We start from the raw sequence: 15,538 nt of genomic DNA on the forward strand, positions 1-15,538 counted from the left end.
GTACAGCTGCATCTATTAATTATTAATGAGTCTGCTGATCATTTTCTCAATTAATCTTTGGTCTATAAGATGTGCGGAAGCAGCTGAATCCAGGGAATGTCAGACATTGGCTGCTTGAAAAATGGCTTGAATGGATAATCAGTTATCAGCGTGGCTGCAGTTTATTTATCTGCACACTTTTACGACAGAAACATGAAAACTTCCAGGGAGGAGGAATACTTTTTACACACACTGTAGTTTGTGATAAATCAAATTATTACCCAGCGAACAGGGCGCCATGTAACATTCCAGCATTTGAATACTGTACACAATGTCTTAATCACAGTTTTGCTGTATTTAATATTTCTGCAGGAGAGAAACAGCAAGAAACAAACAACCAACACTCCAAATGTCCATTATGATTTTTTTTATTATGAGAGAAATGTGACTTTACATCACCACAAGGGTGAGAATTAAACATAAATAAAACATTCTTACAAAATGTTGCAATAAATCACTGACAAAACAATTTTTTACATTTGATTTGTTTCATACAGAAATCATATTTACACATTCGCCTTTGCCCTTTGTTTTTTTTTTTTACATTGTTGGGAATGAAACAGTTCTGTACCACTTTTATAGTACAAACATTTCCTTTGTTTCAAAGCAGAGGTATAAAAGCTCTCTTCTCTCTCCTGAGAAGACGCAGGGTTCTACTCTAGTGCATTTTATCATTAAGATTTAAGGCTACGCAGGGTTCACCTGATGGACACACCCGTCTCATGGACAGGCCCATCATCATCAGGGACGGGGTTCATTCTCCTGACTCGCGTCTGCTGATTGTCCCTTACAGAGAGAGGTTTGTGGTTCTGCCTGGTCGCTCCCTCCAACCATTAGACCATCTTTTTTCATATTAAAGCTGCTGCTGACTGGTTTCACTGAATAACCAATTACAATCTCTGACAACTTATTTGTTTCTGCAGTCAATTACAAATGCTGTGGGGAAAATATCACAGAGTGTGAGAGCCCACGCTCATCACATTATCTCTGTACGGCAATGGGCTGCTGAGAAAAATATGTCAATTTCTCACAGCAGGGAGAATATATGAAAACCAAAAAAAAGAAAAAGTCATACTTTCGGGTTGTTGTTGTTGAGTGAGAGAGAGAACTAATTTAGTCATAGGTGCAGTGCTCCCTAGTGGTCAAAACACACCTAAAGCGACAGATTGGGGGAAGGGGGAGCACATTCCTCTGTTTCTTTGACAGGATTACACCAAAACCATAAACAAAAGACATGAAGCAACTAATTGGCTGGCCCTGTAAGCCTCTTAGAAGACACACTATAATAAACCAGCCTGGACATGAAGTCAAATCCTCATCACAGACGGCAAGTTAACAAACAAGCACTTAAAGACGAGACAGAAGAGGCGGCAAGAAAGCAGTTCCGCGGCGCTGCTCTGCAATTCACATACATTTTTTTTTTTTTTTTTTTTTAACTTCTGTTTTCACCTCCTACCTGTCCAGCAGGTAGTTGTGTGGCCCACAGCCCGGGCTCAGCGGGGCTTAAACACAGGCTTAAAACTTAAGACAGGTCAGACAGGTAACGCTGAAAACATGACATAAAAGCTACCGGCCCGTCTCTCCTTTGAACATGAACAAAATGGAACCGCGGTATCTTTTACGTGTTTCATCTCACTTTGGATCGTTTTTGCTTTTCATGAGCATCAGTGCCCTTGATTAAAACGTTGCACTGAATACAAAGATCTCACTGATTGATATTTCCCACTGAAAAAAAAAAAATGCATTAGCGTATTTGGACCAAAGTGCTTACAACACTGATGAGTGTTGATTCATTTGAAATGATCAGACTCAGGTGGAACCCGCTGTGCAGGTTTAGTCATTAAACGTCCAAACAGGGACACATAACATCTCTTGGTTTTTTTTAATTAATGTCCTATCTCATTTTCTCTAACCAGCTGCTTTGTCCCTAAATTAACTGCCTCCATTTCCTAAAACCATCAGCAGTGTAAAGCTACTGAGTCTATTATCACGGCTGAAAGAGGGAGGTTGAAAGAGGAAGTTGAACTCTTTAGACAGAAACCATTAGTATACTACCTGCAGAGGTACATGCAATTAAAAAACGAAGGAAAGCCCCGCTCATCGTCACTCAGATGAAAGATAAGGGTTGAATAAAAGCCCATTGACAGGCAGATAAAGCGAGGATCAAGCTAATATCCATCCAAGGCTCTAAAACACACGAAAGGATATGAATTGAGCCATTAGACACAGAGAGATATGTCTCAATCCCTTCATTACTGTTGAGTCTGGAAGAATAGACAGACACGCACATCTGAAGAGCTTCACTCCAAAGTGGAGATAGCCATACTTCAAATACATTAAAAACCTGACTGATGGCATATAGTCCTTACACAGGATAACTGAAGGTGCTGTGCCGACTCCATTTTGTTCACATCTGCTTTTCAAGTAGTGAGTAAAGGAAAGTTAGGAGGCGTTTAGTCTTTCACTGTGGGTCCATATTGTACATTTTGGAATGAAACACTGGAGCAAACACTGCACAGATTTCCCTCTGTGCTTTCAGTCTTCTATTAATTATCAATGAGGATAATTAGGAGTGACGAGCTTCCAGTGCCGCATGCTGCTTGTTGACATTCATATCTGTTTCCAAGTGGAATTTGGGTACATCTGTGCCCTTGTATGTGTGGGTTCAGTCACGTAGAAAAGGCTTCTGGAAACGAACATAGCAGCCTGTTGGTGTGGAACTTAATGACAGGACGGACTGCTGAACAGGGGGCTGGTTGGGGCCACAGCAAACACGCAAACAGAAAGGCAGTGAAGCCTGTCACGTACTTGGCGGAGCTTGAGAGGCAATCTACAGTCAAATGCTTTCAATCTAGCACAAATGCATCATTCTTCAAAATGAAGACATGAATCCTCTGTCCTGTGACCGTGGTGTCTTTCGAAAAGGAGGGTTAAGGATCCCCAGAAACATTCTGCTATCCCACGTTGCCTGTTCTTTTGTCCATACCATAACAGAATCCCTAAAATATTGTATAAGAAAATAAATTTCCTGTCTTTTTCTTGCATGTAATGTTAAACAGCTCTACACTATGATACAGAAAATTAGCTAAAACTCTTTTCAAGGTCATTTTAAAGGTGCCAAAAAGCCTGGCAGTAAACTGCAGTGTTATGCATGTAGATGAACGTATTACTACTTGGCAGTAACATGTTCCTCCAGATGTCAAAACGGCTGTGATTGGTTGATGATGATGATGAGGAGGAGGAGGAGGAGAGCCACTTCTCTTAGCAGAAGAAGATTTCTCCATCCAGAGGAGGCTCTGGGAGGTGCTGGGGGTCTGGAGGGAGGAGAAGAGAGGAGTCAGTGTCACCGTCACCACAGAGGAAGCTCCCTATCAGAGGATTTCTCTTGCTGATCTGTTGTAACGTTTATTCTCCAGGGAGGTTTAGCGAGCAGCGTCAGCCTGCTTCACACTGATCAAACACAGGAGCTCAGTGCACCGAGCCATCACAGAGTTCCATTCAAGAAGTGACAGAAGCTGCTGCAGCGAGCAGCTTCCTGCGCTGTATGTTAGCTCACATCACAGTCACCCATTCACACATACAAATGCATTTCTACTCTTATGTGTATCAGTGCTTCTCATGTATGCATTCTATACTGTGTTAACTAAACCTAAACTAAACCTTTTCCACAACAAAAACAGAGAGCTTTCATTCTCATAAACGCAAACCCAGGATCGCAAAACCAACGTAAGGGTGTTTAAGCTCAGGCTAATAGAGTATGCATGGCCGCTGAATAATTCACTTATCTGGCTAATTTAATAATGCAAAGACAAAATCTAAGCTGCGTCCCAAAGTGACAACAGCACATGAATACTCAAACCGGCTCAAAAATGCTTGACTTTTGTGTACGATGCTGATGAGCACCCACAATGCACTGCACTGAACAAACAGCTGAGCTTGTGTCATTTCCTGTTAGTGTGTTTATTGCTTCATTACATCCATAAGCAGTTACATTATAAATATTAGTATATAGCACATGCACTAAGCATGTATTTGGGACACGGCGGTCGAGACGGAGCATGAACCGGGTGGTGCTAGGACCCAGCAGAGTCTACAGCACAGTACAGTGAGTGACCTGGGGGGAAAACGTACATCACAGTGGACTGTGGCAGCATTCACTACAAGATGAAGGAGACACAGAAGATGAAGAGGAAGTGTGATGCAAGCTGAGACTTGCAAGGTAAAATTTCCTTAAAATACATCACCAGACTGAACAGCCACGACAAGCTGAACAGACTACAATGAGTACTTACTGTATTATGAAAGGGCGGGTGATGAGGGTCAGTGTCAAACAGGAAGAAATATCTATATCTACTTTTCACACATTAACAGTGTCTCATGTTTCATACCGGTGGTTTACTGAAAGTGTAGGACTGATTTTAAAGGTTTTCTTATTGGCAGTTTAGCTGAAATATAATGGAAAAAACAGAAAACTTCTTAAGGGTTTCTTGCCCACTGTTGCAGGGATCTGTGCTTCGAGGTTAATCCACATGGAAAACAAAGATGTGTGTGAAGGAGGATGCTTGTGCTCATAAACTGCTCTACTATCATCTTTGAATTATTATGTAAATGTGCTACTCAGAATGTATTCTAGGTTGTTACAGTCTGAAGAATAGAATGAATGAATATATACAGTATTTCTCAGAAAAAAGCAGACACAGCTACTGTCTTCATATTATGTTGCCACTCATCGAAGTCACAGGCAGCACCTATTTGTTTTGGCTGGTTATTTGAAAAACGTCCACTGAGAACACCCCTGGTCATACCTGATCCCATCTCTACAGTAGGTTAGTCTACCCAGCATGCACTGCATGAAACACAGTGGGAAACTGTGGAATTTTGTGCTCAAACATGGGTTAAATTTGTCGTTCTGAAAACACTGGAGGACTTGGTGTATTAATTCTTCTAACAATCTTTTTCAGCCACATGTCTGTCCCGTGACGTCCTCCCTCCACACATGCACCCATCACTTCTCCTTCTTTGAAAACTAAATGTCAGGTGTCTAATCTGAAGTGTCCTTGACAAAAACACTCCAACTCCAACCTGCTGACTCACTGAATGATTAAGCTAAATGTGAATGCACCCGCTCCCTCCTGTGCACCGGTGTCTACCTGCTGACTGTGTGCTCCCTCCTTTGCCCTTCTTCTTCTTCTTCTCCTTCTCCTTCCCCTCTTTGTTCCTGTTCTTGGCCAGCTGCAGCAGGCTCTTTGAGATCTGGCTGGCGTCACCGCTCTTGAGGTTGGGGTTGGTGGAGGATGAGGTAAAGGGATTGAGGCCTTTCCCTTTGGGTTTAGACCTCTGGGGCTGCAGCCTCGGCAGGGAGGAGGAGAGCTCCAGCGGGTCCAGCTCCAGAGACTGGGAGCTGCCGGGGAACTGGGATTCATCTGACGTTGTGGAGGGAGTCCTCTGAAAGTAAAGGATGGAGATAAGAAGGATGCACAGCTGTTATCTACATCTGTGAATATGTATGAAAGGTGCATTTTTAATGTTTTTGCAAGCTTATGGTGAATAAAAGATGAGCATAAATGTTTCCAGAAAGAGCTTAATTGTGGAAAATGAAAAAAAGGTTTATCTCTATATACAGGTTTTGGCAGAAAAAAGCCTGGAAATACAGCTTTGGACTGCAATGCAGCACTGTTTGCTTGTTAATATGTTGCCAAGAGCATTTTTTGATTTCACTTTCAAGAGGACCCAGGTTCAATTAAGCCTCCAATGCAAACACCAACCCTGCTGAAGTGTCATTGAGCAAAACACAGACTCCGTCCCAGTTCATTAAGGGTTCCCCTGTAGCCGAGGGGCAACGGGAGGTAATTTTCCTGCAGGGAGCCACAGATCACCTTATCAGTGTTGTAAGGGTTTTTTAAAGAGGCCCTGCTCACCTCAGCCACACGGACCTCCTCCAACTTGTCAAGCTGCCGCTGCACAGCCTCCTTGTCCCGCTCCAGCTTCCTCTGGGCGTCTCTCAACCTCTCCAGGTCTTTCTGGTACTCCTCCTTCCTACGCTGCAGCTCCTGCTTCTCCTCCTCCAGCTCCTTGTGCTGCTTCAGGACCTCATCCTCCTGCAGTGGGTGGGAAGTGCATTGATGGACTTATTGACGTGCAGATTGATATTACACATATGCAGGTCTTCAGGTTCTTCGCTGAATGACTGAAAACTATTTGCTGTGAAATAATATACTATTATCTTACATAGGAAACTATATTTAAAAACCCTCTGAATAAAAGTAACAAGTGTCATGCATCATCATCATGCATTAAACCTGAAATGTCCCTCTCATGCTCATGGATGAATAAACTAGTTAATACTGGATAACACTGACTTCGTTGGTAGTAGGTTTGTCGATTTTTTCTAGGTAACACAAGCTTCCTGCTGTATGTCAGGAACAGAAGAGTAAGAAAAAGAAACCTGACAGTCTTGAGCTCACCATTGTGGTTGAAACTATTTTGTGTCTATAAAAGACGTTGATCACTGTGAACATTTTGAAAGCAGATAAAATGAAATTAACTGCTTTCTTTTGCCTCTTTTCCACTTCTTTGTTTTGAGTTTTCAGCTCATTTCAATTTCAAAACGTCAGTTGTCGGGGTGCCTAGAAGGCCTCTAACCCTTGCTGTTTAGCCTTTCACAAGTCATCAGTAAAGTCTGAAGTAAAGCACTGAGTCAGCTGGCTTAGTACGCTAGCTCCAAGCTAAACTTTAGCCATTAAGCTAAACCTTTCTTCCGCTCCTGCAATGTCTTTGCATCCTCCTCAGGTTTAATTTTACCCTACAGCTTTGATCTCAGTGAAGCTAAACTTTAAGAATGGCATTTTTAAGGTTTTTTAGTCAGTGGTGTGTTTTTGAAGGCAGTCACAATCACTGCTGGAAACCCTGAATGTCTCGCACAATACTACATTGTAATTTACCAGGTAAAATACAGTGCAAGGCAAATTACTACAGTATGAAAGCATCCCACTGTTAAAAAATTGGCAGGGGCTACACGAAGAATTACAGCTGCCCAGAAGCCTGTAATAATATAGAGAAGTGAGTAGAAAATGATGCATAGTTACCTGCACACGCATCAGCCCCTCCCTTTCAGTCAGCTGCTGTTCCCTCAGCTCCCACTCTTTCTCCCTTCTCCTCTTCTCCTCAGCATGAGCTGCCTGCTGTCTCTGCAGGGATGCTAGCTCCTGCCGCTGCTTCTCCAGGCTGCGCTGCTTCTCCTGTTCAATCAGTGAGCTGGGCCGTGAGGTCGGCCGCGATAAAGACGTGCAGGAGGAGGAGCGCTCGCTCAGGGCCTGCCGCTGGTCCTCGATGAAACTGTCCTGCTGAACCACCACCGCCTGGGAGCAGAGCAGCACGACGGATAGATTAGTTCTGACACATCACACCTGCTATTGTCTCGGAGATATTCTTTTGTCCATCTCAGCGGCTTAATGTTGACATTGCACCTTGAAAGCATCTCAAATCACATTTTTCCACTCATCGTTTCACACGAGTAGAAATGTTTTCAAACACAAAACAACAGCAAAAGCATCATATTAGTTCTGATGTGGAGCACATGTGAACTCAGTATGGCTCTTACCTGCAGAGTGCTGAGCAGGAGATGCAGATTGGACACACTGTGGAGGACCTGCTGTTGGAAAAGAGAGATCACTGAGCATCTTGTGAACTCAAACATCCTGATCTGTTCTTGCTCTGTTGCGTGGGGAAAACTGTCTGTTTGATGCCATCTTGCTTACTGCTCCACTTGACTTCCCTTATTAAAATTCAGCATGGATGCTAGCGGAGCTTCATTTTAAATGTTGACTTTTTCTTTCAATAAATGCTAGCGCTGGATTGCATGCAATATGCATTCACCAGTGGAATAAGCAAGTGTTAAAGCGACTTCAGTTTAGTGATGAGACCTTTTCTCCATTCAAACACTAATATAAAGAGACAAGGGCACTGAGCTTTCAACTGTAACCAGCATTTAATAAGATACAAAGGGCTCCAATTAATGTTCACTGCAGAAAACAGCATTTCTAACATAGAACATCTGCAGAAAAAGTATAAATACAGCATGATGTCCACAGTAATCTGTATAACAAATGATGAGTGGTGGGGGTTGAACAACCAGGCTGTACAATACCAGCAGCTCTTGCAGGTAAAAAAATGTTAGACTTGCACCTTGAATTTTCTTTTGATTATTTAAGTGGAACTATTACTGACCTGTTTAAATTAATGCAGAAGAATCTGATTTATAGAAAGTGTTACCAAGCACTTCATTCAGTGTACTGAATGAAGGTTGTTGAGAACTTGGAAACCTTTTCCGTATTAACTGCATTTTAATTTGTGGAGCTGAATGGATCCCACAAAGACCTCTCGTGAAATATCTTTACAACTTTTGGATAGAACACCATGACACTTGATAAATGTATCCACAGTGCCCAGAGGATGAATCCTACTGACTTTGGTGGTTCTGACTGTTCCTCCAGCCAATGGTAGCATGCTAACACGCTGAACTAAGATGGTTAATGGGGTAAAATGTTTACCACATTTTACCTGTCAAACATCAAAATGTTAGCGTCACTGTGACCAAGTTAGCAAGCTAAAGTTAGCATTTAGCTCAAACTACTGCTGCACAGCTTCACAGAGCTGCTACCACGACTGTAGACTTTCAGTCTGTTCACTAGCTGTTATATTAAAGTGGGATTTAAACTTGCATAATTCATTTTCACCTTATTTTTCATTTAAACTTCTTAAAGCTTACTCTTATAAGCATGATTTCAAGAAGTGACTACTTGCTTTTACATTCAACTGTGTTTTAAATAAGTGTGATTTAAATAATGCTAAGAACATCTAATACAACTAAAACAAACATCTATAGTACAACAACTACGATTACTGCTGTGGCTGTTACTGCTGTTCCAGCTTATACATTGATTGATACATTGACGGTGATGGTAACGCAGAGAGTTGACAGTTTCCATGTAAGCAGCGGCTCTAATTGAGTTGGAGACAGGAAGTCAGTGTTACCTCACTGTTCCTCTTCAGCAGCAGCAATACGTTGGCGTTTCCTCCCTGCATGGAAACAAAAACACACACTAAGTACTGTAAAGTCAGAACACTAATGCACTCACATACACTCCTCCTCTAGTGTGTCTCATTGTGTGTGTACAGTATGCGCCTCTGAGCAGGCATACACCACAGCATATATGGCTGTGTGAATGTGATTATAGTGTGGGCGTGCTGTAAAAATCTAATTGTATCTGGCCATGATTATGTAAACTGATTCAGTAATAGAGCAGTCTTGCAGCTGTATTTCAATGACTTAAACATCTCTAAAAATGCATTATTCATTTACAAAGATTACCATAAACTCAGGTAATAGAAAATGTATTTAGTTTTACGTCGGCATCGTATCTTTAATGATAATTCTGCAAACACTCCCTTCTCTTCCTGCTGAGCTCCTCTGTGTCCAGGATGAATCAACTACTGCTCGAATGGTCGGGTGTCAAGTTGGTTCACAGGCTACAATGGCTTTGTTAAACGGCTTACTGTAGCAGCTTGGCTCCACTAAAACATTCAAGAAACAATTATGTGCAGTCCAGCTGCTGGATATGTGCAGGATATAAGACTACAAAGGCTAGAATCCAGTGCAGGGCCACAATAGCAACACCTGAAGGCGGCCCATTCGTTTTTATCCACTATTGAATTCTTATACAACTGATGGTCGCCATTAGCAACGGAACCCGGCAGGAAGAGTCAAGAGGCTAATTCACTGGAGAGAGAGGCAGCTAAATTCATCTTAATGGTGTTGTTAATGTTGGAGGACAAATGCACCCCCACACATGGCCTCAGGTTCTCATTGAGGCGTGGGGGCGTAGCGGCTTCAGAGTCAAGAATACAGTAATTGGCTGCTGAGATTCTGACCTTCTTTAAAACACTGTCGGACTCTGTCCTGCGCAGATCTCCTGCCGCGTCCTCGCTCTCGTCTCTGTCTCCACCTGACACAAAGGGAAACCACAGGAGACAAGAATGAGCCAGGTAGCCAATAATACACATTCAGGTCCATTGTAAGAGAATATGAGAACAGAGGCACAACGATATGGAACATTTATCATCCTTTAGCGCTGTCACACAGAGAAAACATCTCTTCAAAATAACCTCAAAGCTTCTTTTTTTTTTATTTAAGACATGATAATAAGAGTTAGGTTAATAAAGGCCCTTTTCTGTTCTGCACTTCCTGATAAGGCTGAGAGTCTGTTAACAGGTGTCCACTTAAGTTCACAGGTGTTCAAGAAAATGTGCGCAATGAACAGTGATCAGCATCAAAAGTAATAAAACAGGCTCTATATGAATATCTCAAAGCATATGAGAGGCAGGAAGATTTTGGCTTATTTAATGTTTAAATTACTGCTTGAGGGCAACAAATGTTCAGTCACATAGTGACGATTAAAAGTCTGCAAATGTCCAAAACAATCCAAATATATTCAGTTTAAGATCACATTAGACAAAATCAGCAAAATTCCACATTGGAGAAGCTTATTTGATTAAAAAAAAAAGAAGAAGATGAATCCAGTATGAAAACAGTTGATGATTAAGTCAATTGACTGACTTATGGACAAATCTTTTCAGTTCTATTTAAATGTATGAATCTCGACCAGCTCTTTTTTTATTTTTATATTTTTTTTTATCCCTGCAACAACCGACAGCGCGTCATCAGCTGCTTCACATCCTCTTCAACTTCAGAGTCTGCAGGATTTCAAATGGTTGAATGAATCAGTGGAATAAAAAAAGATTTTTAGTGAGGAAAGTTTTGGACTGATTTTGTTGATAAATCTCAAAATCTAATATGGAAATTATGCATAACATGTTTGTATTCATGTCATATTTTGACGGCTTGAATCTTGTTTGCCTTTGCCTTTCTCCTCCTCTCACACAAATCTCTCCAGCCCTGCTGAGCCATCCTTTAACTGTTTAACCAAATCTAAACTACTCCCAGCATGTGACTCAGTTGAGTCCACACATCTCCAGCATTCGTTCATATAATGTTGCGATTGTTCAACACAATGCCTCTGACGTTATTGAACAAAATACACTTTAAAACATCACAGCGATAGAAACACTCCGTCGTGCCATTTCTCCACATCAGTTCTCCAGGTGCTGCCACTGATGTACCAGTCTGGACCTCCTGTGGCTCAGTATCTGCCACAGTGAGCACAGTCCCACTCTGAGCTTGCAAGCCATCAGTTCAGAGGCATGGCCCCAGACCGCGTCCCCCTCAGGAAGCATCAGCTCTTCTGTCCAAGTCCCCGTCTAAAATGTTCTATCGAAGTGCACTGAACAGGGGCATTGTGGGAAGTGCTGGGTGCGGCGCTTGCTCTTATGTGACCACTGAAAATCAGACTTGGTGTGAATAGTGAAACATTTTACTTTTTTCTTTCAGCAGTGTCACTGCACATTTGCAGTCCAGTCACTGAGTCGATGCAGTTATCCGCACCAGCAGGTCCAGGTTCAGCGCCTCTGACTGTTGCTGGCTTCAAATATGGCCACTCGGCCAGTGTGCACAAACTCTCCATAGAAAACGAGCATGCTGCAGCAGACTTACTCTTACTGCTGTGCATCTGATGACTGTCGAAGCCTCCGAAGGTCTCGGCTCGACGGGGCAAGCACACCGGCCCCGCGCCTCCTCCCTCCTGGACGTTAGCCATCGCCCCGCCTAGGCTGCCATTCACCAGCGCCTGTAACGTCTCCACTGTCACACACACACACACACACACACACACACACAGGCGAACATCAATGTGCAGGTCAGTAAGTGAATTATCCTGGCTAACTGTGTTACAGCTCAGCTCTGCACTCATGAATCGTAGCAGGCACTTCTGCTTTCAACCTGGTATTGGCTCCTGTTGCTAAGCAACTATTGACAACCGGTTTGAACCACAGAGCTCTTTTACTAAAAGTTTAAATATCTTTACCATCTGAAGTTATATAAACCGTGGAAAGACACAGAGCATTGGTATCCACATGTTTACAGAGCATGCGTCACTGTGACCTTTGCACAGAGAACAAGGAGAAACAAAGCCGTTGCTGGTGGACGTGAGAGCAAAACATGGTAACCTCAGCAGAAGAAACGACATTACCGCTGCCAATTCATATATCAAATAAGGACAATTATTGCCTCAGGCTTTGGAAGGGGGAGGTAAAAAATACACTGTAGTAGTATAGAAGGACCTTTCCTGTTCCTTTTAAAAGTGGAAACCATTACAGGAGCCCTCCTTCACACATTTTTCCTGCATGAGAGCAGCAAACAATTCTTAGCAGAATGTCACTTACACAACCTGTAACCTGCACAAAAATTCCTGGGATCTTGTGACTAACTATACCTTTTCGTGGAACACTCAGTAGGACAGCAGTACTTAGAAATCATTAAGAGCGAGCTGCATCTGCACATAGCGTCTACATATCTTCCAGCTCTGACCACGACAGTCACTCAGCTCTTTCTATTACTTAGAATTCAAATACACAGGCCACAAGACAGCTCTCGGTACATCAAACATACCAAAAAATAGTGCTTAATAATTACACAATATTGCGCTGCAAATGACGACAAGTGGTATTGATATTTTTTCTGCATCTTTTTTGAGTCAATTCTATTTTTTCTGCATTTTTTCTCAGACCAGTCACGGATGACTAAAAATCTTATTTTTTCTCTTCTTGTCAGTTATCTATTCTAGTAAATCTGTTCAATCTTTCCTAATCTGAAAATAAACTTAAACAAATCAAATTGGCCTGAAAATGGTTTCATGATTCAAAAAGACACAATGGCCTCAGAATACTGTGTGACGCACTCAGGCTTGAAATACTTGTTTTATGGACATTTGTGCAGCAGTTTTATTTTTCAGTCTACCCCAAAATTTCCAGAGCTGCTTGTTTAAAGCTAAAGTCAACTTACTGTGCAGAGAATGTGTTGAGCTTCTCTGTCTTCCTCCACATTTCATTCTGTCTCTGTCACAGTATACAGTATCTCTCTCAGTTCACACTGCTTTCTTCTCATTCACATTTGATGAGCAGGGCTGCTCGAGCAGCATACAGAGCCAGAATAAAATCCTAAAACACACTCTGACTCCTTTAATGTCTCCCATACACTCTCTTTACATCATCCCCAAAACACAATCACTCTCTCCCTCAAAGTTCTGCTCTCATGAGCTCAGTTTAGATCCAACTACTGAACCAATGACCTTCTAAGTATGTCAGAGGTGAGTTGTTAGGTGTGTCCTCATTGGATGGACAAAGAGGTTTGATTAAAATACAAATGCCAAAAATGGATTAATCATTTTCAAACTGACTGCATATTCCTAGATTTTAACTTCTATTTAGGGTGGAGGGGAACTGGTCATCTAGCCCTCCAGATGGAGCTTTTCCACATGCAAACTAAGAAATAGATGGAATAATAATAAGCCCTTTTCACAGGAGACATTCTGATTGTACGACCGTGAAATTCACAAGTGTAATAAATAAATAACAGCTCTCTTAAGAAGCGCTTTCATATGACGGTGACATCACGCACCAATCCTTGGGCGGATACCTACAGCGTCTCTGCTGTGGGGGAATACAGATACAGATTGAGTTTAATTGATGGAAATATGGCAGAGGATGGAGAGGAATTGATTCCAAGGGAGTCTGGATTTATAGTCTTTTTCTACAGAGGTCTAAGACATTTCCCTCCTTTGAGTTTGTTTGTTTTCGCTGCCATATTGGTTTTGGACAGTGAGAGCAGAGAGCACAGCTTATTGTTTAATTAGCAGATGAACCTAACATTTTAGCCTGCCCTTACCTATGACTGACAGTTTTATTGATCACCGATAGTACTGACTTGGAATGAAGTTGGTTCAGTGTAAAAGATAAATAAATAAAAAGCTTGGATGTAGTAAACTACTTCTGCCATGTTGCTGTAGCTCAGCTTGCTGCACTCCTCCGGGGGTAACTTCAGTGCAGTGAAGCTTCATTTAATATAGAGTGAGTGGTAGCTCACTACACTTTCCAAGTAGCGTACCCAACACTGCTTGCTACTGTGCATGTTGACTTACTGGCATTGCATTCAAGGACACTTAAAATGGGACTGAATCATTGTTAATGCCACAAGTTTCAAGTGAGCACCTCTCTTACAATGACAAGTCAAAATGGATCTTGTTTTTTTATTGTTGGTGGTTTAGCGTAATGCACATGTAATGGATAATAAATGGGGGGTACAGCATGTGTGACATTTGAAGGAGTTGACAGAAATCATATTACATGTTTGTTAATTGATGAAACCTCATGTGTTCATGTGACATACATATGACTATATGGAAGTTTCCATTTTCAGCTGTGATAATTCATCATCAACAAGTAGACGGAGAGTGAGATAAAGCACTGTTTCCCTCTCTCTCTTCCTCTATTCAATTTACTTCATTCTGCTTGACTGTTAAAAATTCCCAGTGTTCAATGCATCCACAGCACATTACATACACTCTAAACGCTCTTTGTTTATCTTACCTTCCTGCAGGGCATCCTTCATGACCGACGCCCCCCTGGGTGGCTCCAGGCTGCAGGCTGACCTGAAGAAAGGTTCGACCTGCCGGCAGACCTCCTCGCCTGGATTCAAGCCCTCCCACATCCCCCTGAAGAGCTGCACCTTCTCCTCCAGCAGAGACATGATCTCCGTGTCCTTCTGCTTCAACAGATCTGACCAGCAGAGACAGACAGACAGAAAGAGAGCCAGCCCGTGAGGAGAACACTTTGTGGTATATGTAGCCAACTTATCCCTGTTTTCATTCACACAAACACTCCAAATGTTTTTCTCTCACCTCTCATCTCCTTGGCTTTAGTCTCCAGTTGTCTCTTGTCATCTTCCGTCTCACTGGGAATCCCTTCATCCTCATCCTTCTCCCTGTCCAACCAAGCAAAAAGAAGAAAACAAACACGATGCGTTACAGCTAATAAATTACACACGATTAAACTACAAACCATCATCTGCAGCATTTCAAAATCGACATCACAAACAACACCTATCTCTAAACCTACAAGTCGGGATAAAGCAATTCAACTGATTAATCACTGAGTTTACTGGCAGAAATTTTGATACTTGAATAATTTATTTAAATCATTTATCAAGCAAAAACACCTCTACTTCACTGTTGTCTGACATTTTATAGACTAAACTTCTCTTTAAATAAGCATTAATGAAAATAATCAGCTATCTACAACCCATCAGTATGTATAACAGCACAGGACAACACTTCACTAGGCAGGGATTAGACAACCCTGAGAGAATGTATATGATGTTTTTGGTGGAAAATAGAGACAGAACATCAGTAGAAAACTGTTTTTGTTTATATCTCCTCCATTCCTGCCAATAGCCTGATCTCAATTTAGTATTTTGACAGAAGTCATACAGGGAGAGAAAGAGAGACAGACAGAGTACTAAATCTCTCTCTTGCCCGCTGGCTGCAGTCAA

General features: G+C 42.0%; 1 protein-coding gene across 6 annotated transcripts in view; it reads right to left on the reverse strand.

Moving 5' to 3' along the window:
* Positions 1 to 396: 396 nt before the first annotated feature.
* The window catches only part of LOC143327462 (A-kinase anchor protein 13), a 105,613-nt gene continuing 90,471 nt past the window's right edge, over positions 397 to 15,538 (reverse strand). For 5 of the 6 annotated variants that reach the window (XM_076742244.1, XM_076742025.1, XM_076742105.1 and 2 more), the window contains 10 exons: positions 14,889 to 14,971; positions 14,578 to 14,766; positions 11,648 to 11,794; positions 9,970 to 10,043; positions 9,073 to 9,117; positions 7,640 to 7,690; positions 7,125 to 7,397; positions 5,958 to 6,137; positions 5,190 to 5,484; positions 397 to 3,353 (listed from right to left, as the gene is read on the reverse strand). In XM_076742244.1, coding sequence (XP_076598359.1) covers positions 3,301 to 3,353; positions 5,190 to 5,484; positions 5,958 to 6,137; positions 7,125 to 7,397; positions 7,640 to 7,690; positions 9,073 to 9,117; positions 9,970 to 10,043; positions 11,648 to 11,794; positions 14,578 to 14,766; positions 14,889 to 14,971 — 1,390 coding nt within the window. In that variant the 3' untranslated portion in view covers positions 397 to 3,300. The remainder of the gene's footprint in view (positions 3,354 to 5,189; positions 5,485 to 5,957; positions 6,138 to 7,124; positions 7,398 to 7,639; positions 7,691 to 9,072; positions 9,118 to 9,969; positions 10,044 to 11,647; positions 11,795 to 14,577; positions 14,767 to 14,888; positions 14,972 to 15,538) is intronic. The other variant, XM_076742187.1, reaches the window with a different exon arrangement.

This window comes from Chaetodon auriga, chromosome 1, assembly GCF_051107435.1.
Source record: "Chaetodon auriga isolate fChaAug3 chromosome 1, fChaAug3.hap1, whole genome shotgun sequence".
In the NCBI taxonomy this organism is placed as follows: Eukaryota; Metazoa; Chordata; class Actinopteri; order Chaetodontiformes; family Chaetodontidae; genus Chaetodon; species Chaetodon auriga.